This window comes from Acipenser ruthenus, chromosome 16 (genome assembly GCF_902713425.1).
Source record: "Acipenser ruthenus chromosome 16, fAciRut3.2 maternal haplotype, whole genome shotgun sequence".
Lineage (NCBI taxonomy): Eukaryota > Metazoa > Chordata > Actinopteri > Acipenseriformes > Acipenseridae > Acipenser > Acipenser ruthenus.
Window position 1 is genome coordinate 461,288 of NC_081204.1, and position 27,401 is coordinate 488,688.

A 27,401-nucleotide genomic window follows, 5' to 3' on the forward strand; every position below is an offset into this window, starting at 1 on the left:
CTAACCAGGAACAAACTACGGGAGCACGGAGCCTGGGGACAGAGAGAAGATACAGTGTTTGAGTAAAGACACGAAGCATGAAAAACACAGACATCCAAACATGCCTTACCTTGCTAGATGTGATCCACCATGCTTCTGTATCACAGAAGGAAAGAAAGATTCTGACACACACACACACACACTGCTTTTGGAAATCGAGACAGACAGACGTGCAGCTGCAGCTGAATCACACAGTAACAGACACACTGAGTCACAGAGGTGTATCTGTCTAGGTGGCTGGTGACTCCCATTAGAACAGCGCCAAAAAGAAAACAAAAGTCTGCAAGATGATCGCATCTCTAGGAATTGCACGTGCTTTTGCCAAAAGCCGCGCTGTTCGTAATAGCTCCAGCAGACAGTTTCAAAGGGTAACTGTTTTGTTCAAACGCACCTGACAAGAACAACGTAACCCGCAGTAATCTCTCCCTCGGGTGCCGAGAAGGAAAGAGAGCTTTCAGCACATTCAAGTTCAACAAGAGCACGTAACTATGGGTAAGCCCAGAGAGGTGTGGTAAAGCACATTTAAAAGCATGGCAAACCACAGCAAAATCTGATCAATGAATAGTACATGGAAAGGCATGGGGAAAGCTTGCAAAAGGACTGGTAGTAGCCATGGTATTGGGTCCACAGCATTCTTCTGGCTCTATCCTGTTTTGTAAGACTTCACAAGCTCAGACAAACGAGAGCATCCGAAGTGTGAATTCTTTGCTGGAATGTGAAGCAGCTGCAGGGAGGCTCGGTTCTCAAGGCATCTGGAATTAAAAACACCATGCATGTTGCACTAACTACATGCACACCACAGCATTTTATTGTGATGAATCTGCAGCTAATTCAAAAATGCCTTTTCAAGAATAAAAAGAAGATAGTGGACGTTTCCAAACAGGCTGCATTCCCAGGTGTCTTTGATTATTGTATTTCTGTCCATTAATTATAAAGTCACAGAACAGCAGAGGAAACTGCCACATGTCTGTGTTAATATATACCGTGGGAAACGCACTTATTATTACTCATTTGATATTTCTTTTAATTATAAAGTCCCCCTGCATGGTAAAAGCACAGTATAGCCCCGTGTCATTTTGCTAACCATGATTAAGAAGAGTGGCAATTGTTTAGAATGATCTAAGCCTGGGAAAAGTAAAGCAAACTGCGAGATTTGTGTGTTACTATATAGCGTGGGAACGTTAACTCAGGATTGACAAGGGGACTGTAGAAGCTTACAGGCGGATTTTAAAACCTTATCAAAAGCATGCACTGTATCTACTTCACTGCGGGGTGACGGCAGTTCTCTATTGTAGTTTCAGCTGAGAACTATTTAACAGATTTGTTAACTATTCCAGTTTCTGAAAAGACTCCTCATTGCAGATTGTAAGAAACCAGACTCAGGACAGGTGGAGCACAGATCACACACGAGCAGATAATAAACAGGTAAGAAACCAGACCTCAGGACATGCGAGCACAGATCACACACGAGCAGATAATAAACAGGTAAGAAACCAGACTCAGGACAGGTGGAGCACAGATCACACACGAGCAGATAATAAACAGGTAAGAAACCAGGCCTCAGGACATGCGGAGCACAGATCACACACGAGCAGATAATAAACAGGTAAGAAACCAGACCTCAGGACATGCGGAGCACAGATCACACACGAGCAGATATTGAACAGGTAAGAAACCAGACCTCAGGACATGCGAGCACAGATCACACACGAGCAGATAATAAACAGGTAAGAAACCAGGCCTCAGGACATGCGAGCACAGATCACACACGAGCAGATAATAAACAGGTAAGAAACCAGACCTCAGGACATGCGGAGCACAGATCACACACGAGCAGATAATAAACAGGTAAGAAACCAGGCCTCAGGACATGCGGAGCACAGATCACACACGAGCAGATATTAAACAGGTAAGAAACCAGACCTCAGGACATGCGGAGCACAGATCACACACGAGCAGATATTAAACAGGTAAGAAACCAGACCTCAGGACATGCGGAGCACAGATCACACACGAGCAGATAATAAACAGGTAAGAAACCAGACCTCAGGACATGCGGAGCACAGATCACACACGAGCAGATAATAAACAGGTAAGAAACCAGGCCTCAGGACATGCGGAGCACAGATCACACACGAGCAGATATTAAACAGGTAAGAAACCAGACCTCAGGACATGCGGAGCACAGATCACACACAAGCAGATATTAAACAGGTAAGAAACCAGGCCTCAGGACATGCGGAGGACGTCAAGTAGAGCTTTTTTTCAGGGTATCCCAGTCTAAGCCCTGAACTCTATCTTTCCTTCTCTGTCAGCTTGTTTACTCCCGCACTTCCTGGCTGTGGTTCTTTTGCTCCGGGGTCTCTGCTCTCCTCCCACCCGTCTGCAGAAACCACAGCCCCCCCTGTCTGGAAAAGAACACTCGGAAGTAATTAACAATGAGAAGATCCGCACTGTTTCCATACAGCCTGCGCACACCCACTCTGGAAAGTGAGCTGCACCTTATCGAAGTGGAATAAAGCACAGTGAAAGCATGCCAAAGCACAGGCACGCTTTGTAAAGCCAATTCAAAAACATGGGACGATAAACTCTGGTAAATGCATGGTATAACCACAGGGTATACTGCAAGATTACTGTGCACACTTTGTGTGGGTAATCTATCTGTCTATCTGTCACACTGATCACAGACATTGCTGTGGTACTTGACCTTGACTGATCGCTACAGTGAGCTACCAGGTGGTCACAGCCATTAGCAAGGGGTAGGCTTCTTAAAGGAGTGCCCAGAAAGCTTTTAAAACAATCACCTTCCCTCCTATTCACACCACCACGCCCCCAGCAGTGCCAGGACTGTCCTCACCCAGCACATGAAGAGTTAAACCATGACGTGCAAATTCCTCAGGACGACAAAAAAATAAAGAAATAATAATCTTCCAAATATCTTGAGGTGGGACACTGAGATGTGAGCCCAGATTTACTACCGAGGAGGGGGAGAGGGGGGGCGTTCTTATAATTTATGTGAACGAGGGGAGGTTGGGGGGGGGGGGGCAGTGCACCCAGAGTGATGTCATTCCTTCAGCAGTCTTCCCAATGCACATATTACATTACTATGTACAATAACACGCACAAGCATTTTTCAGTTGTGTTTTGTGAAATCATCTTTACTAACGAATGCTGTTCTCGACGCACCGAGTTTCGTAGATCGTTCCCTGCCCGAGAACACTGCTGATTGTTCTTCTATTGCTTCTGAATTTGTGTATTGTGAGCAGGGCTCTACAAACCACAACCCCAACGATAGGACAAACCCCCTCTCCCTGCCTCGCTGCAGGCTGTTGTGTCTGAGTCCTGACTGCACAGAGAGAACGACCTGTCTGTTTCACCCTCCCAATGGAAGCTGCGTTGGAATTTCACCCTCTAAGTGACCAAGGAAGTGCAAGACTACCTGAAAGCAAGGGCTGCAAGCAGGGACACCCAACACACGTCGTACAAACTTCTAACAAAAACGTTATTAAGAGTAAGAGGCACAATCTCCTTCCTAACAGAGGGAGACTGTGCCACCAAAACCAGCAACCAAAAAAACCAAAACTAGCTGTGTTTGTTGTGCAGGGGTGTGCGTGTCCTATTTTAAAAGTGCGACACTCCTTATTTGAGATACTGCATTAATCACAGCCCTGATTCATGGAAGGAGATGCTTGCGGTGGTGTCTGCGATACACAGTGCAGGATCTGGTATATCTACATGTCCAGCTGCAGCACTCTGCAATGAGAACGCATACACTGCACAGTTAATCCATTAGCTCATGAACTGTGACAATGATTAAGACGAGGACTATGATAAACAGTCTATCAGTCTGGGTGGTTACATACACAACATTAAAACTACCTATATAAACTATACACTGTATACACAGATCCAGTTGGGGGCTGTGCAGTGAAGTATAACAGATAGACTGAAAACTCCCTCTTTCCACTCAGGAATGCAGAGACACACACAGCCTGCTTTCCTCTGTGGCACGTTTCCACTCGTCTCTCTGAGAATCACAATGACAGGGCTTCCCTGAGACCCAGCCGCCCCAGCGCACCGAGCTCACAGGCGGGGGGGAGATTGTTTAAGACATCCGGCTTGGGGGTCATTCACACCTCCTGTCTTCCGTCCCCTGTAGAACTGTTCTTCACATGCAAACACTGTCACAGCTGTTTGTTTCTACAGCGCAAAGTTTAAAGGCCATACTCAAGTGTGTGCGATCACTTGAGTGCGCTTTCATAGTATGAAGAAACCATTAACTTGGCACACTCCAGTGAGTATTGCCACTCAAGTGCTGTTTCTGAATATGGCCGAGGGCCCCTTGTTTTGGGTGAAGCAGCTGCAAATGTACATTCTGTGTGATGTGTAATGTTTGTGTGATGTGTTTCTGTGTGATGTGTAATGTTTGTGTGATGTGTTTCTGTGTGATGTGTTTCTGTGTGATGCTCATGTTTATTAGACATCTTCTCGAGCAGGACTTACTTGTAAAAGAGATCTTCAATCTCAAGTGACCTCCTGGTAAAATAAAGAGAGCGCGAGAGAGACTGGTGGGGTTGTTTGTGTTGTCACTCAGAGCAGAAGGGAATCTCAGACGCCTGGAGAATTCCCTTGGGGTCGAACGCCCCCCCCCCCCCCACCCGATGGATGATGTCATACCTTCCCCTTCGCTGCACTGCGTATCTGTTATCCCAGCCTCACCTGCAATGACACATCACTCAGCTATTCAGATCACCTGCCCCTCCTCGACACTAAAACAGAGCGTCCCGGACAGGTCGTAAATACTCTCTTCTATCAGCTCCACTCCCAGGGTGCTATTCTGCTCTCCCTCAGCATGGAGTACGAGCAGCACAGGAGCAGCTGCAGGGAATTCAGCTTCACAGAACACTCCGAAGGGGCGGAGCCTTCAATCTTCATCAGCATCGGTATCCTTTTCACTGACTGGCCCGTCTTCTCATTCCTCTAGCAGAATGCCCTGCTAACAGCAGAGTGCAGGAAAGCGTGGTGAAGCGCGGTCAGAAACTACATGGAAACCACATTTAATTCACAGCAGAACAAATGAACAATGTGCTAGAGAGGCAGCCATCGATCAAGCCTCAGTTAAACATTGCTTGATGGACTGATCATCCTGGGTCCCTAGTTAGAGGCTCTTGCATGTGTTGCTGTGCCAGCCCGTGCAGGTTTGCAGTTTTATTGGAAGGCTTTGCTATCATGTGTTGGCTTCAGCTGTCATTTCTTCTAGAACTGTAAACATTGGATGGTGCTACATTTTAGAAACATTTATTTCTCAGAGTCAAATGACTTCAGGGAAAGTGAATCGTCATCCTTACAGAACTAGTGCAAAGCAGCCCACAAAACTAATCTGCGGGCTCTAGATGTTTTTGCAACATTAGCGCTGCGTTTCCTTTCAACACAATACTAGGAGTGGATTTGTGTGCTCAAGTTATAATCCCATGCTTAGAGGCTGCCTGTCTTCTCCTCCTGTCACAGCTGCAGCTTGTAATCCCCCTTCAGTACAAGCTGGGCTGCGTTTACATATTATTATAATGGTCGTTTTCAGACAGCAACACAAAGACTATAATCAGGTTGCTTAGTGACGGCAAATTACATCCGAGTAGAGAGGTGTGACTGGGTGGGGGGGGGGGTACACCAAGTCTTAACAGAGCACACAAAACGAAGCCCCTGCCTGCTTACTGACTCAGGTAGAACTGCAAGAAACAAAGCCACACACACAAGCGCTTCGGTGAATGCGTGGCATTAATGTTCGTTCAGCGATTCTCTTCACTGCTGAATTTAAATGATTACTCAGGACTTTCATGAACATCTTCTGGTCTGCATTGGTTAATGAGACAGGGCTTTCATCCAGTCTGATGCTTCCCACAGAAGGCTGGCTGCAGGTTTCTCAACTGCTTTCAGGGTTAATTATTATTGTTATTTATTAATTCTCTTACTTTGAAGGTTAAACAAGAAAGTTGAGCTTTCCTGGAAAAAAAAACAAAACCAGCACAGCACCCGGACGCCATTATAAAAAGGAGGGAGGTGGAGCTGGACAATAAAGAGATCAGAACGACCACGATAATTACCACTGCATGAAATCAAGTTTTAAATAACATTAATTGCGGCCCACTCCCTAGTTCTCTGCCTCACACACTTGTTTTCGCTTGTTGGTTTTTTAAAATAAAGTTGTACCATTGTCCTCTCCCACTCTAGTTTAATTACGTGACACCCAATACAATACCCCCTAAATTAATCAATACTATCCCTAATAAACTGATTATTGGGAGGATGTATTTTACTTACAAATCAAATATATGTATACAAAAAAAAACACTTCTCTCAATTTCCAAGTGGATAACTCCTCCACATTCTCCCAGATAAAAAAACAATGGAAAAACAGCTGGTAAAATAATCGCTCCTCAAAACGCCAAGTAACGGAATGACACTGCTTCCCCCCTCACCTCTCACTGCCATGAAGACCTTTCACAGCATTAACACAGCCAGGGTATCCCCTTTCTCTGCTGCTTTTTACTTGTTTTTCCAGTGCCAATGAAAGTACAGAATCCCTTCCTTTACAGCATAATGTTTCTGCAGTGAGATGTAAAACACAATGGACAGGCCTGGCCTTACTGAGTGAACCCAGATTCTGATGCTCTCAGAAACTCTGTCTGAACCAAGGTCACCGCGTTTGAACAAGGTCTAAAACGAAGCATGACACACGTGAATGTACAAAACGCTGCATCGATTTTTCATCAATGCACGATCCTCTAAAACCAAACCGTTTACCTGGTTTCACAGAGCTGGATTAGCACGGTTACCTCGGGTCAGAATTAGTGCTCTCGGGGGGGGGGGGGGGGGGTCTGCAAAACGCTTTACAGAGCAGAAACTCAAGCAGATCTAATGCATTGATAAAGAATCTGGATGACGTACAGCGACGGTGTGCCAAACCACCAGACTGGCTGTTAGGTTTGACTACTTGAGGAAGCTGAACAAAGCATGAGTTAGCATCTCAGCCCATTCAACTGAGTGGAAAGCCAAGGGCAGGCCAGGAACGCAAACCACGCGGCTCAAAGACGTCGTCTTACCGTTCAACTGAACAGCCTGCGCTGTAGACGAGAGGCAAGTACGGGGCTTGTGCTCGCGTCAGCATTATGAACTGATCAGCCACCAGGAGGAGATCCATTAGACAAGCCTGCAGCTGGTCCTGTCTGCTTTATTACCAAGCAGTCGAATTTCTGTGATCTCAAGCCCAGCCCCGGCACACCTTGGGGAATCCCAGAGTCCTTTGAGGCAGCTGCCAGGGCGTGCCGTCTGCTGCCACTGCACTCTGCTGGGCTTGATGTACACAATGCATAGCTGCTGGCCATGTATATCAAACCAGAGGATAAAACAAGTATTAACCCATGCTTTAAACACACACACACACAGGGTTTCTTATCTCTAATAAGCATAATAATGTTCTTGCACGTCCCCGATCATGTTTTGGTAGCTTGTTTAGCTTTGTCGACCCCTCCCCTCCCTTCCCTTCATTTTGAATCTGGTCTTAAATCACTGGCACAATAAACTTGGGAAAACTATCAACTGTTACTGTCAGAGGGAACAGGCACCCTCTAGTGGTCAGTCAATTTCACTACACTACATTCAAATGGAAAATGTTTGGATTCAGTGTATTTCACATTTACAGGAAAGCAGATCATTTCTAATTCTCCCCTTATAATAATAATACTAAGTTCTGTTAATATAATGTATTATCCATAACTATTAACACTCGATCATGCTACATTTCTAAATACTCAAATAAATGGCAAGCGTTTTTACTAGAAGTCTCTGTAAAAGACATTGAAAACGACTTGCAGTCGAAACGCTGGTCATTGAATCTTTTCTTTTCAGTATTTCTATGCAATGAAATAAATGACCTGCCATCGTAGTATCAGTGTACACTGTGCTTCATCTTAATGTTCATTCAAGCACAGTGAATATTACTAAAGAATGCCATTTCTAGTGTTGAACAAACTACCTTCCCTTGTCTTTAAACTTGTACACGAGGCAGAAACCAACCTTCGCACTCCAGGATAATGTGCGTCAACTTGCCGTAGTGCCACGGAGAAACGTTTACCACGGAATTCATGAAGCTTCTAAATGGAACGCTACCAAGCGTTCAATAGTTACGTCATCAAAAGATTAGCGTGCAGTGACCTTCTCTACAGCCATATGTAAAGAACACAATCAAAAGATTAGCGTGCAGCGACCTTCTGTACAGCCATATGTAAAGAACACAATCAAAAGATTAGCGTGCAGTAACCTTCTGTACAGCCATATGTAAAGAACACAATCAAAAGATTAGCGTGCAGTGACCTTCTCTACAGCCATATGTAAAGAACACAATCAAAAGATTAGCGTGCAGTGACCTTCTGTACAGCCATATGTAAAGAACACAATCAAAAGATTAGCGTGCAGTGACCTTCTGTACAGCCATATGTAAAGAACACAATCAAAAGATTAGCGTGCAGTAACCTTCTGTACAGCCATATGTAAAGAACACAATCAAAAGATTAGCGTGCAGTAACCTTCTGTACAGCCATATGTAAAGAACACAGACAGAGAAAGAAAAGAAAGATTCTTTGGTCATTTAAATTACAATCTTTATTTCAACTCTGTATCCATTGCTGTTTTTTTTCTTCCATCATTATGAAAACAAAAAATACAGCAAAACAAATCAGACAGAACAGCAGGTGTACGGCTGGCGAGAGCTGTTTTTACTGTACATGGAGAGAACAGGGACGGAGACGGGAGGGGAATGAACCTAGAAGCGCAGCCAGTACATGGCACTGCGGATCCGGTTGTAGTCAGGAAGCTGTTCAATCGGACCTGCGAGAATCAGAAATAAAACACAAGCTTGTCAGCCACAGAGACTCCCCACGACACGGCCGTACACACGGGATCAGAGTTACCTGTAACACGGAACACACATCGCCAGGAGTCGTGTACATAGCATGTATCAAGTGGAACTGTGGCAGAGGGACGAAGCCCCGATTATGATCCTCTCATTAACCTGTGCTAAGGAAGGCTTCACCACAGCCGAGGATCTGGTTCTTTAGATGTATGTAAACATGCAAGGCTGACTTGGGAATCTCATTCGTGGGTGACACACTAGCTTCTACAGTAGATAGTAATGCATCTTCTCAGAAACTGGGGAAACCTCAATATTAATTTGCATTGCAAGAAACAGATTGAAACTCACCCCTTTTTTCCTGTTTGTCTTTGGTAATTATGTTAGTTACTGGCTGCTAAGCCTCAGTTTAAATAGAAGCTGCATTTCAGTGGGGCTATCCTGAACAGAGATGCCTTTCAATAAAGGACTAGGAGGGGTACTCACCCACGGCAGCCACGGCTGGACACTTGTCATAGATGTATTTGGAGCAAACGTCACGGATGGTTTTAGCATCAATCGCCTGCGAGAAACGAAAAAGTACCAGCCACGCGTTATGAATTGTTCAGCACAGATTTCTCAATATTCACCTGGGTTAAAAGAAGGCAGCACCAGGGAGGGAAACAGAGTCCCACTGACCGGCCCAATAATCAAAGCAAATCACTTTCTGCTGCATTGAAAGCTCTCTCTTAAAAAGATTTGTTTTAAAACATGTTTGACTATTACAGAAGCATTTTACCTTCGTCGTCGTGATCAGGTAGGCTGTGTCAGGTGTCCTTTAACCCTTTAATGTACAAGGGACACGCGTCCCACAAAAAACAAAGCTAACTTTTTTTTATTTTTGCCATGAGGTTCACGAAACAGGGTTTAAAATGTACTGACAGGTTGGATCTGGTCATCTGAATTGTCAGTTTCCTTCTTGTGATACTTGAGTTGCTCTCAAATGTATTTTAAGAAGAAACCATTTGAAAAACCGCTCAATTCCTTGTGCACCTTAAGGGGTTAAACATGCGCACACACACACACGCACACACACGCACGCACACGCACACAATGAAGTACAAACAAACTCCACGTACGTCAATCCTTGCGTCCCACTCAGCCAATGAGATTCTACGCCCGTAGCTCAGGATGTGGCGCCCGATGTCCTCGCATGCAGGGGTGGTTCCTGTGGGGTGGGGGGGAGGGAGGGACGTGAGGGTCAGATCATTTTAGGGGTGCTAGATTCCTTTTAAATTCTATCTATAATCTGATTTATTGTTTTCCAACAGAAGAACAAATGCACAAAAAATGAGAAAAAAAAGAATTAAATACTAGTACTAATTGAGAGAGAGAGAGAGAGAAAGAAAGAGGAGAGAGAAAGAAAGAGAGAGAGAGAGAGAGAGTTTGAGGGATCTCAGACTGTGGATAGAAGTTTGAATCCATTGGCACAATAAAACTTTTCATTAGACCCACGCAGTGCACACGTGATTTTCTCCAGCTTAAGGAAATGCATTATACCTTTTATCCAATGAACAAATGAGGGTGAGGCAGCTTGCTTTAATTTAAAAAAATACAAACAAAGTCCTATTCGTTACCGTCGAGCTGAGCGATGAGGCTGGTTTTCAGTGCGTTCTTCGCTCTCACCACATCACTCTCAGTTACACTGGTGCACAGCAGCATCCTACACAGAGAGAGAGAGAGAGGGTGGGGGGGGGTTACATTCACAACTACAAGTGCTGTGAAACTATAGTGAAGTGAACACCTTCCTAACAACCAAGATGTTACACTTCAGGAGTTGCAAAGTTTTAGGGAAACGGAAACTTAAGAGGAAGGCAACAGAAATGTCTCCTCAGGGCCAGAGGCTTTACCAGCAGTTTAGATGTAACGTTAAGAGAAGGGCCAGATACTACAGCAGCTGTTTATCACAAGAGGATAAACCAAGTGGTTCTCCAGAGAGAACACTGCTCCTGTAAGTATTGATGCCCAGGGGTTTCAGATAATCCATCAGTGATTTAGCGGTTTTCAATTTTACTTCATTAGGGCTCACCACATCAGGTGCTGACAATCATTGGTAAATTGGCAGAGTCAGCCCCATTCAAAGAGAAACAAGAAGCAAACAGCTGCGTGGATTTGTGACGATGGCTGCTTTTCTTTAGTCTCTGCGCAGAACAGCAACCCTGAGGAATCCAAGCAGCTGTTCCCCTGGAATGGTAAATCAGCCCGATCCACAGCAACGTGTTTGTGCGCTCACCACTCCCGCTGGGCAAAGTGCAGCATGTCCTCCACGTTGTGCTTGTCTGTGATGAAGTGCATGCCGAACAGCCCGGTGTCAGAGTAGCAGGTGTTGAAAGACTGGAAGCTGTGGCACAGCTTGTCCTCCGCGGAGAGGCGAGCCAGGTTACTGCTGAGGTTCTGCATGGGACACACAGGGGCAAGAAAAAAACACGTCACGCAACAACACATCATCATCTTGATGTTGATTAACTTGCATCGTTCCACCCTGAGTTAAACGTGCTGTAATGTAGTTAAACGTGTTAATGTACAGTTAAACATGCTCCGGTGTTGCTCGGGAATGGGCAGGTAATCAATACAACATGCAGGAAGCAGGGATTCATTTCTGCACAACCCTGCAGTCTACATGCAGGAAACTTTTTAAAAAAGCACAAGTGAAAAGCCCCCACCTTGCCCCCACCGTGGGTGACGTCGTAGCTTCCGATGAGGGTGCTGGCAAGCATCAGGGGGATGATGTCAGGGCTGGCCCAGCGAGCTCCCTCCACTGCGATGGCAACGTGAGCCAGGGGGAGGGCATCGTCACGAACTCGGATCTGAAACCAGAGAGGAGGGAGAGTCAGAGCGAAACCCAGAGATAGAGACAGACACACACACACACACACAGACACACACACAGACAAACACAGGACCAGGGGGAGGGCATCGTCACGAACTCGGATCTGAAACCAGAGAGGAGGGAGAGTCAGAGCGAAACCCAGAGATAGAGACAGACACACACACACACACACACACACACACACACACACACACACACACACACACACACACACACACACACAGACAAACACAGGACCAGGGGGAGGGCATCGTCACGAACTCGGATCTGAAACCAGAGAGGAGGGAGAGTCAGAGCGAAACCCAGAGATAGAGACAGACACACACGCACACACACACACACACACACACTGCAGGGATGGAAATAAGACTAACTCCTATTGCACAGCAGTTTCACCCATTTCAGATTTTACTACCAGCTTGATTAGCCCCAGTGTGTCTAGGTAACAAGCTCAGGTGTGTCTTTATTAAACTCATAGTAAAACCAGGATTAGAAGAAAACTGCTGTGCAATGGGTGTCTTATTCCAATCGCTGCTCTCTCATGTTTTCTGTTAATAAGCCGACGCGGCTGGCTGTGCGGAAGGCTGGCACACGTACGTCACTCCCGGTGAAGCGGCAGGGAGCCAGCACTGGGATGGCATCGCCCTCGTACTCAAAGGACACGCCGCTGAAGTGCTGCCTGGCCAGGCTCACCAGATCATTGTGGTTCACACCTGCAGAGAGAGAGAGAGACAGCGGGGGAGAGATTACTCAATTCTGTCATTAATTGTATCCTGTTTGTACTGTACGATTTCATGGCTGACTGTCATCATGCCCAACCCACCTCCAGCTGCAGCCAGGACCATGCGGGGAGCCTTGTAATGGGTGTTGATGTACTCAACCAAATCCTTGCGGGTCAGGGATCTGGGAGAGAAAACAAATGTAACTAAAAAAGGACGTAGTTTATATTTTAAATCATACAATAACCCTACCCCCCCCCCCAGTGGCTATTTAAAAAGAAATAACCTTTAACTCTTGCAGAATGTTTAAACTTTAAACCACAGGTGCCCAATCACAGTCATGGAGGGCCGCTGCTCTCCAGGTTTAACAGGAAAATCACTTAACAGGTGATGGTTCAACTGGTTCAATTAAACAGCGCTGGAATGAAGATGCGAGTTCCACTGTAGTTACTATGGAGGGGGAACTTTGCACCCCCCCCTGCTTCAAGCTACTGACACCCCGACTAAGCGTAATGCGCCTGTTTGCACCCTGCTGCTCACTTGGCGTTGTCGGTGGGCCCCAGGATGGTGTGGCTCAGGGGGGTCCCCTGGAAGGCTGTGGCGTGGAGGTAGTCGAAGCAGACGTCCTGCAGGCAAGACTCGATCTCCTCCATCTCCCTCAGGATCACATCCCGCTCCCTCTCCACCTCAGAGTCGCCCAGGGAGCCGTTCTGAACAACGTCAGCCAGGATCGCTACAGCTGAGAGGAACAATCAATCAACACACAGCCATCACACCACTCACACTGACACAATGACACACACACACACACACACTCCACCAGGGAGCCGTTCTGAACAACGTCAGCCAGGATCGCTACAGCTGAGAGGAACAATCAACACACAGCCATCACACCACTCACACTGACACAATGACACACACACACTCCACCTCAGTGTCAGCTAGGGAGTATTTATGAACCACCAAGACCTCCACAGCTGAGGATAACCAGCAATACACACTCAACACACATGCTTAATCAAGCTCATACAGACACAGAGACAGACACACACACTCCAGCTATAGTATCTCAAGACCGAATCTAAACCACGGTCAGCCAGTAACACCACAGCTCAATTAAAAGAAACAAACGCCACACACCTTCCTAAAATCATGCATATAAGAAGAAACTGCTATTCCAGGGTAAAAAAAAAAAAAACATTAGGCAGTGACTTTGAAAGGTGATTGAAAACTAAAAACAGGTCAACTCAGCGATGGGATAACAGTGAAATCAAACCACATACACTGAATTTGCCAGGTCATGCAAATGGCAACGTTCCACACAACAGACATCACTGATGGCTTTGAATTATTATTTTGAAGAGCTTTAAAAACTCCACAGTAAACATGTCGGCGTACCTTTGGGCAGGTCGCTGGCCATGGCCTTCATGTAATAGGCTGTCTGCTCTCGGGACGTGTAGGCGTTTAAATGCGCGCCCATGCTCTCCACCTCCTGCTCCAGAGCAGCCTGGGGGCGCTGCTTCGTGCCCTGCAAAACGAAACAGGGGGGCGGGGCGGGGCGGGGTTACAAACAGGGGTGAAGCAACCCACCGCTACGGTGATGAATTTCAAAGCCTTTACTTTGAAATGTACGTGTCTACCCCAACACCAGAGTTCCAGGGTATGGCAGCACTGCACCCCAGTCTGTAGTAATGCAATCCCAGGTCCAAGTGTCTGACCTGGTCTGTGCTGTCCAGCTGCAGCTCACCTTGAAGGCCATGTGCTCAAGGAAGTATCCACACCCATTGTTCTTCTCCGTTTCATAGCGGCTGCCGACATCAATCCACAACCCAACCTTAAAACAAGAAGCGAGAAGAGAAGTTCATCTCAAAGACGATAAGTGTGTTCTGAGAGCCGCTACAGGGATTTAAATGAGATCCCTGCTGCACAGCAGTGCCACCCACTCCAGGTGTCACTACCAGCGCGATCAGCTCAAGCATACAGGTAACAAGCTCAGGTGAGTCTCATTAAACTCAGTCAAACCAGAAATGGATCAAACTGCTGTGCAATGGGGGGGGGCTCATTTCCCTCCTCGGAGCAGAACCTCCAGACTGACCGTGCAGGTGGGCTGGTCCGAGTCCTCGGAGGCCACCCTCAGCCCGTTCTCCAGCGTGGTCACCTTGGTCTCAGGCATGCTGACCAGAGTCTGGGCGTAGGACATGGTGCCCTGGCTCCTCTGCAGGCTCACAAGGGCAGGCTGGACACAAAGACAAAGAGCAGGGTCACAAAACACCCAGGACTGTTACATGCAAAAACACACTGACTACATTAACAACAAAACACCCAGCACTGTTACAGAATAATAATATTTATTTTTATATAGCACCTTTCATAGTGGACCACCATCACAAAGCGCTTTTACAAGATATGAGACTAGGGTGTGTGAACTGTGCATCAGCTGCAGAGTCACTTACAACAAAGTCTCACCCGAAAGACGGAGCACAAGGAGGTGAAGTGACTTGCTCAGGGTCACACAGTGAGTGAGCAGAGATTTGAACCAGGTCTGAAGGTCTTGTGAAGGTCTAAAATTAAAATATTACAGTGCGCAGCAAACCATTAAATTCACACGATGACATAAGTCGGTTGATGGATTTGTTAGTCAAGACAAAATGTTTTTTATATATACAATAATGAAGTCAAACCGAAGCCTACATTACCGTTATAAACCGACTTTGCAAATACATACAGCTCAACAGAGGACTCGTTTGATAAAGAAACTACCATTGCTCTGACCCGTACTGGCGGAGTAGATGCCGGAGGTTTTAGTGACCTTGTTTTCTCGTCGCCTATAAAATTCAGGGCTAGTTTAAACACGTCTGTTGCAGTCCGTCGCGTCTATTCAGTCAGTTTTGTCGCTTTCCACCCTTTTAAAACGCTTTATTTCAGCTACAGACCTACAGATAAGAGACATGACCTTTCCTGGTTCATTACTCCCACAAACCCACAGCGGGCCTCTGAATCTTACCTCAAAGACTGCTTTAGACACAAGTCTTTCAGGCTTTATCTAGGTAAAGCTTAATCAAACCCATTTCTGCCCTTGTCATCCTTTCTACATATTAATAACTCACCCTCCGGGCCCTCGCCAAGGCTTTCCCAACGGCGCTACCCGCTCTGTACATGGTGGCTGCCATCTTCTCCTCTCTGTGATTGAAGGACCGCGGGGGCGCGCACGTCCAGAGCAGAGTTGTGCTGGAAACCTGCGGCTGCGTGGGAGCGTGCGCGTCCTGCACTGTTGCGGAGGGAACGGTTCTACTGCAACGAGGTGATCCACGCACGGGTACGTATTTTACTGTAGCTAGTGTGCAGAATTGTATTTACCAGTTCAACCAAAACGTGTTCGAGATCCCGTTCAGTAATGATTATTTCATCTTGCACCCTTCATATAAGAGATGCAGTATTCATTTCCTGTACTGTGTGACTGTACAGGCGACACAGCTCGGGTCATCAGGACGATTGCCTGCATAAGCATTCTGCACCAGCACGCTAAACACGTGCCGTAGACTGTACAGACGTAAAAACCAGCTTTCCACTAAAAACACGATTCTGCAGTGTATGTGCAAAGATAAGCCCTAAAAATATTTTGCGATTCAGAATGTTTCACTTTCCATGTTTTAATGGGGCTGTCTGGATACAAACACAGATAAAACAATACTCCAGCCAGTTTTACACAGGGGTGGAGGTAAGACTCCTATTGCATGGCAGCTTGGACCCGTTCCAGGTTTTACTACCAGCTTGATTAGCCACAGTGTGTGTGGGTGTAACCGGCTCGGGTGTGTCTGATTACACTCCCAGTAAAACCAGGCATGGATCAACCTGCGATGCAGTGGGAGTCTCATTCCCATTCCTGTTACCCGTCTCCCTGTAATAAAGACGTTCTGAACAGCCAGGCGTGTGTTTGCAAACAGTGATCCCACTCACCCTCTTACCACGACCCCGGGTACAAGGAGCAGGATCCCCGTTGCTGTAGCGTTTTCTGCAGGACATTAAAGGGTACATAAGGAGCTTTTTATTGCATTGTGTTACATCTTCCCATGTGTTGCTACCTCTCAGAACTACATTTCCCATCATCCTCCTGCACTCTTAATGTGCAGTGTTACTGATCGAACGGACGCCTTCAGTAAGCAATGTGGGCGTGTTCAAGATTGCATCCTGGGTTTACACAGAGTCCTGCACGTAATGAAGTGTCCCACAGTAAGAATGCCTGTATGTTTGGAGTAACCTTCCTCTTTCTGCGCTGTCCGGTTTGTTTTATCTTCTTGTAGTTCTCCAGTCCAGTCCTGTCCCTGATTCCGGTCCTGAGTGAACGCTTGTCTGGTTGATGATGAACCCCGGAGTGCTCCTGTGTGAGAGGAGTGCAAAGCGATGTGCTGCTCAAGTGCTCCGAATGGCAGCGACCCTGCAGGTTAATACAGTATTCTGAGTTCACTGGAAAGAAAAATACTGCCTTCATTCATTCCATCTTTTTTTTCTTTTTTTTTTACCAGTTTTTCTCCCAGTTTGAAATGTCCAGTTGTATTTAGGCTCAGCTCACCGCTACCACCCCCGCGCTGACTCGGGAGGGGTGAAGATGAACACACGCTGTCCTCCGAAGCGTGTGCCGTCAGCCGCCCGCTTCCTTACACACTGCAGGCCCGCCATGCAGCCACCTCAGAGCTAGAGCGTGTAGTGGGTGCTTGTAATCGATGTGTAGCCCCCTTTTGACTCCACTGTCTCTGAATGTATTTGATTGGGTCGTGGTTTAGGGATGTCTCTTGTGTTTCATGTTGATTGGTTTTTACTCCAGGAGTCTGTTCTATTTATCTAAATGATGACGTGTTGAAATAGCGCTGCTGTTTAAATGTGATGGCGGGCCAGCATTGTATCACTGAAACACTCTCCTTCTTTTAATGATAGAAACAATGGCCCCATTAAGATGAATGGACCCCAAGTTAAAGTGAAACAAATAAAAGTTGGTTTGAAATAGCCTGCCTCCACTTGGTTAAGAATGCCGTTTCCTTGCTGTTTGTCCACAGCCGCCTCCTGTACCCCGGGGCTCCAAACGTGGCTCCTCCAGGGGGTTCTGCAGCCGGCCCCCTCCCTGGCAGTTTGGTAGTGGAGAGCGCCATGGGGCCCCCTGCGCCCCCCCAGCCAGGCCCCTGGGGGCAGACGAGTGCGTGTCGCTCTGGGAACAGCTCTTCAGTGAGAGAGGGGTCTCAGAGCCCAGGCTGTCCAGTGAATACATCGTGGCTCACGTCCTCGGAGCCAAGACTGTGAGTCACTTATTAAAGAAAACTAGAGCTCCATAAACCAAGCAGTGAACACATACTCAATAATGACAACTTGAATTGACCAGCCATGCACACATTTGTATTGCATTGCTCCCTATGTTCCTGTCTCTTACAGATGCAGAGTCTGAGAGCCGGCAGGCAGGAGCAGTCCCTCACAGAGACACAGATACAGAGTCTGAGAGCCGGCAGACAGGAGCAGTCCCTCACAGAGACACAGATGCAGAGTCTGCGAGCCGGCAGGCAGGAGCAGTCCCTCACAGAGACACAGATACAGAGTCTGCGAGCCGGCAGGCAGGAGCAGTCCCTCACAGAGACACAGATACAGCGGGTGTGGGAGCTGTGTTCCAAGAGGCTGCAGAGGTAAAGCAGACAGTTTATTTCTGTACTGAACACCTTACTGACATTCACACACTCACTCACACTCACACTCACACTAACACTCACTCACACACACACACACTCACACACTCACTCACACACACTCACTCTCACACACACACTCACTCACACTCACACTAACACTCACTCACACTCACACACACACACACACTCACTCACACACACACACACTCACACACTCACTCACACACACTCACACTCACTCACACACACACACTCACACACACACTCACTCACACACACACACTCACACTCACACACTCACTCACACAGCAGCTGATCAGCTTCTCTTGCTGTGTCTTGCCCCTGTATAGGATGCCTGTACAGTACGTGATTGAGGAGTGGGATTTCCGGGAGCTGACGTTAAAGATGAGGCCCCCTGTCTTCATCCCCAGACCGGAAACAGAGGCGAGTCCTGGGATTGGAGTCTCTGCCATCATGCTCGTTCACATGTGCTGGCTGCTGTTTGATTTGCAGGGACACTCGTGATCCAGCAGGTGGCAGGGTGTACTAGTGAAAAGGTTTCGGTTGCTCGAGGGCTGATGCTGTAGTATCAATGAATGAAATAAACAGCCACTTATTAATCAGACTTAATGTTACAAAACTAGCTACAAGTTGCAACCCTTATAACCTTTGCAAAGGTCATTCAAAATGATCTAGACAGCATTCAGAACTGGGCAGACACATGGGAAATGCCTTTTAATAGAGAAAAGTGTAAGGTACTGCACACAGACAATAAAAATGTGCATTATAAATATCATATGAGAGATACTGAAATTGAAGAAGGGAACTATGAAAAAGACCTAGGAGTTTATGTTGACTCAGAAATGTCTTCATCTAGACAATGCGGGTGAAGCTATAAAAAAGGCCAACAAGATGCTCGGATATATTGTGAGAAGTGTTGAATTTAAATCAAGGGAAGTAATGTTAAAACTTTACAATGCATTAGTAAGACCTCACCTAGAATATTGTGTTCAGTTCTGGTCACCTCGTTACAAAAAGGATATTGCTGCTCTAGAAAGAGTGCAAAGAAGAGTGACCAGAATTATCCTGGGTTTAAAAGGCATGTCATATGCAGACAGGCTAAAAGAATTGAATCTGTTCAGTCTTGAACAAAGAAGACTACGCGGTGATCTGATTCAAGCATTCAAAATCCTAAAAGGTATAGACAATGTCGACCCAGGGGACTTTTTCGACCTGTAAAAAGAAACAAGGACCAAGGGTCACAAATGGAGATTAGATAAAGGGGCATTCAGAACAGAAAACAGGGACACTTGTGAGTGAAGTAATCTTCTGGGTAACAAGTTACTCGTTTTGAAACTTTAACAGTTTCATTTTTTCTTTCTCCAGACGTTTTGATAATGTCACTTTGATAATTTGTTGAGTAGTTTTAGCCGTTCTGTGAAAATGTCTGTGACACTGCGGAGTCAGCAGTATCAGACCAGCAGCAAGGCCCAGTCGTGGAGCTGTGCAGCTGTCTGATACTCAGTCACGTATCCAGTGTATCAGACATGTGAAGGCATGTGTTTATTAGAGTGTGTTTGGAGGTACAGAATCACTTAAGGGAGCATGGAGGTAGAGAATCACTCCCCTAAAGGGCCTGTGCATGACTCTGCTTCTCTGATGAAGTGCACGGCTCCAGCACTAGCTTGCAAACCGGCTGACATCCTGTCTTCACAGAACCTGGGCCCGGGTGTGAGTCAGACAGAGAGCTTTCAAACAGGAAGGGCGCTGGCGCTGTCAGGGCTGCTGGTTCTTGGAAGTGCTGCTGCAGCGTCTGGAGTGCCCCGCGTTTCTGTGTAAAGTGAACCCGCAGAGCGCCTGGGCTTCCTAGAACTGCACGCCACCCATCTTCTCAGCTCTAGCACAGGGGTGGCCCTTCCAGTCCTGGTTTTTGTTCCAACCTTGTTCTAAATGGTTCAGTTGAACCAATGAAACCTCCATCCAGACCGTGATCTTATTGTATCTGTTAAACCAGGAGTGGAATGGGCCTCCAGGATTGGGATTGCACACACTTGCTTACATATCAAGTCAACACACCGAACAGCTCACGTGACTCTACCAGCAATGGCAGCGCACGGAGCACATGCAACACAGTGTACGGAAACTGTGCTGGGATCTACAGTCTCTGAACTGATCTGCTCTGTGCAACAATTAAGTACCGCTGCTGAAGAGCTTGGTCGCGGCGGGTATGTGGCAGGCGGATGCACGACGGATTACTGTCATTCCAATCTGCTACCCTGGGCTCTTGGGCTCTGCTTGCGTGCCAGATGATGAATCTCGTTTGCATGTCATTGTATTTTAGGTCTAGCCTCGCTCGCGGGCCTGACGCAGTGAAGAGTGCTCGAGAATGAGATCCACTCTGAGTTTGAATAGAGGCAGCCACCCAACACTCACACACTTACATAATCATCACGCTGTGTTGTGCTTTAGGAGCTGGTGGGCCTGGTGATGGAGGAGCTCCGAACGAGAGGCTCAGCGCAGGATTCTCCGGCCAGCCTGCAGTTCCTGGAGGTGGGCTGTGGGTCAGGAGCCGTGTCCCTCAGCCTGCTGCACCACTGTCCGCAGGTGGGAGTCAGACAGAGAATCCCTGATCTCTCTCTACACCGCTGGTCTGCACACAGTGTATAATCCCTGATCTCTCTCTGCACCGCTGGTCTGCACACAGTGTATAATCCCTGATCTCTCTCTTCCTGGCTCTACAGTGCCATGCTGTGGCGGTCGACAGAAGCTCGGAGGCCTTAGACCTGACCAGGGAGAACGCTGAAAGGTGAAACTGCGAGGAGACCATTTGATTAAATAAGGATGCTGAACTGAGCGTCTGCCTCCCCAAAAGTAGCACCCCAGTTAGGCGCTCATTTATTTAAGTGTAGTGTGCGAGGAGGAAAACGTGTCCAGGAATGCCTTTTACTTTGCTCTCTTCTGGTAGCCTCCATTGTTGCTGTAGTGATGTAGTGATTTTTTTAATGAAAAGCTATAGAGCATCATGACAGCAGAGCGATGTGATTAGTTGTAAATGTTGTGCTGCTGTGTGATTGGTTGTAAAGGTTGTGCTGCTGTGTGATTGGTTGTAAAGGTTGTGCTGCTGTGTGATTGGTTGTAAAGGTTGTGCTGCTGTGTGATTGGTTGTAAAGGTTGTGCTGCTGTGTGATTGGTTGTAAAGGTTGTGCTGGTATATAATATACTGTAACCCTCTCCACTGCAGGCTGGGAGTGCTGGAGCGCTTACAGATCGTCCAGCTGGATGTTTTATTGGGTAAGAAGTGATTGAGATATCTGTGTTCGTACGACAGGCTGTAGACAGTGACTACACTTCGAGATCAATCGACAGAAACACCCTCTAGTTCCACTTTTAATGCAAGATCATATGGCAGAGTGGCATCTGCATGTCACCCTGAGGAAAGTATACACAGCGTTATCACAGTTTCTCCCTGTGCATCTCTCTCTCTCTCTCTCTGACTCTCCCTGTCTCTCTCTCTCCCTGTCTCTCTCTCCCTGTCTCTCTCTCTCTCTCTGACTCTCCCTGTCTCTCTCTTGCTCTCATCTCTCTTGCTCTCTCTCTCTGACTCTCCCTGTCTCTCTCTCTCTCTCATCTCTCTCTCTCTCTCTCTCTCTCTGACTCTCCCTGTCTCTCTCTTGCTCTCATCTCTCTTGCTCTCTCTCTCTGACTCTCTCTCCCTCTCTCTCTCTCTCTAGACGCAGACTCCGTGCTCTGTCAGTGTGGCTCGGTGGATTTCATCGTCAGTAACCCTCCCTACGTGTTTGCTGAAGACTTGCCCCTCCTGGAGCCCGAGATCCTCTGGTAGGGACCCCTTGGTGGGATGCTAGACAGGGTTCACAGACCCCTTGTGTCAGGAATGAATCGTCCCCTCTGTAATTGAGCTGCACTTTTTCAGCGTGCTTTCACTGTGCTTTATTACACTTTGCTGTGCTTGTGCTGTGGGGCGCGCCGTTTCAGTCTACTGTCCAATCGGGAATTGAAAGAAGAAATTCCACATAACCGTAGCGGCAGCACGGAGCTGAGCGTTTCCTCTGCCCTGCAGGTACGAGGATCAGCGGTCCCTGGATGGGGGTGAGGGAGGAATGGACGTGATCAAGCAGATTCTCTGCATCGGGACCCGCGCTCTGAAGAAGAATGGGTAAGGAGCAGCACTGACACAGTCTCAGACCCCGGGCGCTCGGGCCAACAGGGCATCATTGTTCCCAGGGCTTTATTACATTACAATTCATTGTATTGGATGTGACATCCCCAGATCAGCACTCCCATGCTGCACATCCACACTGAGACACTGCGCACACTCATTAGAACACCCCACTGCACTCCCATGCTGCACCCCCACACTGAGACACTGCGCACACTCATTAGAACACCCCACTGCACTCCCATGCTGCACCCCCACACTGAGACACTGCGCACACTCATTAGAACACCCCACTGCACTCCCATGCTGCACCCCCACACTGAGACATTGCGCACACTCATTAGAACACCCCACTGCACTCCCATGCTGCACCCCCACACTGAGACACTGCGCACATTCATTAGAACACCCCACTGCACTCCCATGCTGCACCCCCACACTGAGACACTGCGCACACTCATTAGAACACCCCACTGCACTCCCATGCTGCACCCCCACACTGAGACACTGCGCACACTCATTAGAACACCCCACTGCACTCCCATGCTGCACCCCCACACTGAGACACTGCGCACACTCATTAGAACACCCCACTGCACTCCCATGCTGCACCCCCACACTGAGACACTGCGCACACTCATTAGAACACCCCACTGCACTCCCATGCTGCACCCCCACACTGAGACACTGCGCACACTCATTAGAACACCCCACTGCACTCCCATGCTGCACCCCCACACTGAGACACTGCGCACACTCATTAGAACACCCCACTGCACTCCCATGCTGCACCCCCACACTGAGACACTGCGCACACTCATTAGAACACCCCACTGCACTCCCATGCTGCACCCCCACACTGAGACACTGCGCACACTCATTAGAGCACCCCACTGCACTCCCATGCTGCACCCCCACACTGCGACACTGCGCACACTCATTAGAGCACCCCACTGCACTCCCATGCTGCACCCCCACACTGCGACACTGCGCACACTCATTAGAGCACCCCACTGCTTCTGCAGTTTGGATTCGTTGTGCAATTAAATCAAACCACTGCGACTGGAAATCTGGGAAAATGATCAATAGAGGCAAGTTAGTGATTGTCTAATTTAATTGTTGACTTTAATAGGCCACCCATGCAATTAATTTAAAATAGTAAGAGAAAAGGAACACAAATACATAATGATTTGTATTGATCTGAACAGTGGAAATGGAAAGGTTTTCATGCAGGCAGGTATATAAAGGGTATCAGAGGCACATCTTGAGGTGTCGTGGTACACGTGCACACAGTGATGATTTGTATTGATCTGAACAGCGGCGCTGCTTTGGAGTTCATGTGAGGACAGATCGAGTCTCACGTCAATCCAAAGACTTATGATGTACACAGTGAGAAGATATTGCTCTCTCCAGAGCTCTGTGTTTTATATGCAAGGCCACGGAGAGTGAGCTGGTCTGGAACATTCACAGGCCCTTTCTCTGAAATGAGACCGGATGTGGGATTCTCAGTAGCCCTGTTTAGCCTGGCTTAGCCCAGTAAACGGTTTACAGTGTGATTAAGCTCTTCCAGGGAAAGTGCTTGAGAGGTCTCTGTCAGACCCCTCCTCCTCTCCCCTCCCCTCCCCAGCTCTGCAGGGCTGGCCAGTGGAGGGCACTGCTCACCGCTGTGGAACTCGAGAAGGGAAGCGAGTCTGATCGAAGAGGGGATTCACAGCAGCTCACCTTCTCGTGAACAGGGAACGACCTTCAGCACCCTTAAAGAGACAGGACCCTGTTTAGACATGCTTCAACTGGGGTGGAGGTAACACTGCTGTTGCATCGCATTTATGTACATCTTCAAACTATGACAAAATCACGTTTTTATTTAGGCAAAAGTGACTTTTAATTGATACAGTATTAACATTGTGCTACTTACGAAATCCTCCTTCAGAAAACGCATCCGTCCAAAGAAAACATTTCAAGGAACCTGACTCAAAGCTTTCTGTTAGTCATTGCAGCCATGAGTCACGGATCCAGCCACACCCCGGCACAGTCAGTGTGGTTTTACCTGGAAACAGGTAGAATTCGGGTCATTAGCACACTCCTTACCAACAACAGAACAGAACAATACAGTGTGTCCACACCCTGCTTCTGTACCTGCAGCATGGATGAGAACAACTGAACCAGTATTTATATAAAACATGTGCACACTGACACACACGCACGCACTCACACTGACACACACATGCACAACACACACACACGCACACACACACACTCACACTGACACACATGCACAACACACACACACACACGCTGACACGCACACACGCTGACACGCACAAACACACACACACACACTGACACACACGCACGCACGCACACACGCTGACACGCACGCACACACACGCACTCACACTGACACACATGCACAACACACACACTGACACGCACACACGCTGACACGCACAAACACACACACACACACACACACACTGACACACACACAAACAGGTCCTCATCCCCAGGGCACATTCCTGGGGAAATGCACACACTTTAAATGTCAGTGGGTTCACATTTTACAAATGAGCCTCAGTAAATGTTTCCATGTTCCCTGTGTGGCCTTGAGGTGCAGCACACACAGCCTGTGAGGATGAGTGATTCGCTACGAGCCGGCTGATCAGCTTGTGTTTACAGAAGTACAGCGTGAACGTGGCTACAAACAAACCCTGTGAAGAGGAACTCTGACTCTAAACAAACCCTGTGAAGAGGAACTCTGACCCTAAACAAACCCTGTGAAGGGGGACTCTAACCCTAAACAAACCCTGTGAAGGGGGACCCTCGTAAATGATTAGACTTCACTCCATCACAACAAGGAGAGACACTCCGCTTATTTGCCATTAGAATCCACACTGAAGGCTTGCACCGCGTAGCTTTGAACTTTCACCTCTTGTCCTGAGAAGAGTTTTGTTTATATTTGAAATCCTCAGAAACGCAGTGCCTGTGTGTGGCAGGGGGTGTTCCGTTTCTCTTGTTTTGAAGCTAGCTGTTCTGTCTGAGAGTTCTGCAGGTCCGTTTCTCTTGTTTTGAAGCTAGCTGTTCTGTCTGAGAGTTCTGCAGGTCCGTTTCTCTTGTTTTGAAGCTAGCTGTTCTGTCTGAGAGTTCTGCAGGTCCGTTTCTCTTGTTTTGAAGCTAGCTGTTCTGTCTGAGAGTTCTGCAGGTCCGTTTCTCTTGTTTTGAAGCTAGCTGTTCTGTCTGAGAGTTCTGCAGGTCCGTTTCTCTTGTTTTGAAGCTAGCTGTTCTGTCTGAGAGTTCTGCAGGTCCGTTTCTCTTGTTTTGAAGCGAGCTGTTCTGTCTGAGAGTTCTGCAGGTCTGTTTCTCTTGTTTTGAAGCGAGCCGTTCTGTCTGAGAGTTCTGCAGGTCCGTTTCTCTTGTTTTGAAGCGAGCTGTTCTGTCTGAGAGTTCTGCAGTCAGCTGTCCTTGAGCTTCCTGATTGCTCCGAGGTTATTTATTTGGGTTTCCTTTTTTTTTGTACTCTATAAGAAAGATTTTTCTGGAGGTGGACCCCCGACATCCGCTCATGATCCAGGAGTGGCTGAGATCTCAGAGTGACCACGGACTGGAGTACAGGGAGACACACAGAGACTTCACGGGCAGGTAATACACTGACACACACACACACACACAGGGACTGCACGGGCAGGTAATACACTGACACACACACACACACACACACAAACAATTCCATCTCGGGTTTCTGTGAGTTTATAAACTCGACCTTCGCTCTCGTAGTTTATGACGTCACAGAAACCCTCGATGGAATTATTTTCCTGTAACTCACTGAAGCCCCTCTATCATATATATGTATATGTATATGTATTTATTGGTGAGCAGTGTTTTCAGTTGCTATTTCCTGTAATGCACGTCTGCTTGACACAGCAGACATGCTCTCATTACCACCAGCAGCACAGCCACCCCACATTGTAAATACTGCACGGGGTCCTGTGTCCTAAATAATAACGCAGTGCCCACCCTCGGGGGTTTCTGTAGCATGCCACCCCTGGGGTGGGCATGCAGTTCCCATGCCACACAGTGCCCGTGCAGCGTTCTGTGTGTGTGTGTGTGTGAAGCATGTATTTTATCATTCTCATGTTCCCAGATGGCAGTGTGCATCACAGGAGGTCCTCATCATGTTCACTTCTGTTGTTCTTTAACCATTACAAATTCTCCTCTCTTGTTTGCTTGTGTTTTTACTTTTCATACATAGTTTTGTCTTTCACAAACTGACGCCAGCCAGTTACCTGCAGGCTTAGTAATAAGTTTCTTGGTGGAGTTATGAATCTTCTTCTTCTTCGTTCTTTTAAACAGGTCTCGATTCTGCGTCCTCCAGAAAACTGCTCCAGAATGCTGAACCCGAGGATGACACGCTGGGACTCCGACTGACACAGATCGCATGGCATCTCCTCACAGATCATTCACTGCCAGTGTGTTGAACCCTAAAGACTGCCTCCTCCCGTCTGCTGAGGAAAGTGCATTCTTCAGAGAAAACCCTGTTTGAAAATGACATGAAGAGTGTGCAGGGCTGTCCAGCGTCTCTGTGTGTTTTACAGCAGGGCTGTCCTGTGTCTCTGTGTGTTTTACAGCAGGGCTGTCCAGCGTCTCTGTGTGTTTTACAGCAGGGCTGTCCAGCGTCTCTGTGTGTTTTACAGCAGGGCTGTCCTGCGTCTCTGTGTGTTTTACAGCAGGGCTGTCCAGCGTCTCTGTGTGTTTTACAGCAGGGCTGTCCAGCGTCTCTGTGTGTTTTACAGCAGGGCTGTCCAGCGTCTCTGTGTGTTTTACAGCAGGGCTGTCCTGCGTCTCTGTGTGTTTTACAGCAGGGCTGTCCAGCGTCTCTGTGTGTTTTACAGCAGGGCTGTCCTGTGTCTCTGTGTGTTTTACAGCAGGGCTGTCCAGCGCAGGGCTCTTGAGCCCTAAACACACAATGTATGTATTTTTCTGTATTAAATGAGCTTTCTTAGCTACTTTGTGCTGAAAGAATACATTA

At 47.5% G+C, this 27,401-nt stretch overlaps 2 protein-coding genes across 4 annotated transcripts; one reads left to right on the forward strand and one right to left on the reverse strand.

Moving 5' to 3' along the window:
• Positions 1 to 8,682: 8,682 nt before the first annotated feature.
• Positions 8,683 to 15,799, reverse strand: LOC131697677 (cytochrome b-c1 complex subunit 1, mitochondrial-like). Its single transcript, XM_058988230.1, has 13 exons — positions 15,640 to 15,799; positions 14,628 to 14,768; positions 14,280 to 14,366; positions 13,931 to 14,060; positions 13,073 to 13,271; positions 12,637 to 12,716; positions 12,411 to 12,526; positions 11,647 to 11,790; positions 11,217 to 11,377; positions 10,561 to 10,646; positions 10,063 to 10,151; positions 9,431 to 9,506; positions 8,683 to 8,922 (listed from the first exon to the last, which is right to left on the reverse strand). Exons 1-13 carry the CDS (start codon positions 15,700 to 15,702, stop codon positions 8,858 to 8,860), a joined length of 1,437 nt encoding a protein of 478 aa, XP_058844213.1. The 5' UTR covers positions 15,703 to 15,799; the 3' UTR covers positions 8,683 to 8,857.
• Positions 15,762 to 27,378, forward strand: LOC117962587 (MTRF1L release factor glutamine methyltransferase-like). Of its 3 annotated transcripts, none has more exons than XM_058988231.1 (12): positions 15,762 to 15,848; positions 16,834 to 16,973; positions 17,584 to 17,820; positions 17,954 to 18,198; positions 18,552 to 18,645; positions 20,671 to 20,805; positions 20,943 to 21,007; positions 21,443 to 21,492; positions 21,933 to 22,038; positions 22,280 to 22,375; positions 25,901 to 26,014; positions 26,726 to 27,378. In XM_058988231.1, exons 2-12 carry the CDS (start codon positions 16,890 to 16,892, stop codon positions 26,766 to 26,768), a joined length of 1,269 nt encoding a protein of 422 aa, XP_058844214.1. In that variant the 5' UTR covers positions 15,762 to 15,848; positions 16,834 to 16,889; the 3' UTR covers positions 26,769 to 27,378. The 3 variants fall into 3 exon arrangements, with proteins under 3 accessions (XP_058844214.1, XP_058844216.1, XP_058844215.1); XM_058988232.1 differs by lacking the exon at positions 15,762 to 15,848 and adding an exon at positions 16,457 to 16,561; XM_058988233.1 differs by lacking the exon at positions 20,671 to 20,805.
• The last annotated feature ends 23 nt before the right edge of the window (positions 27,379 to 27,401 follow it).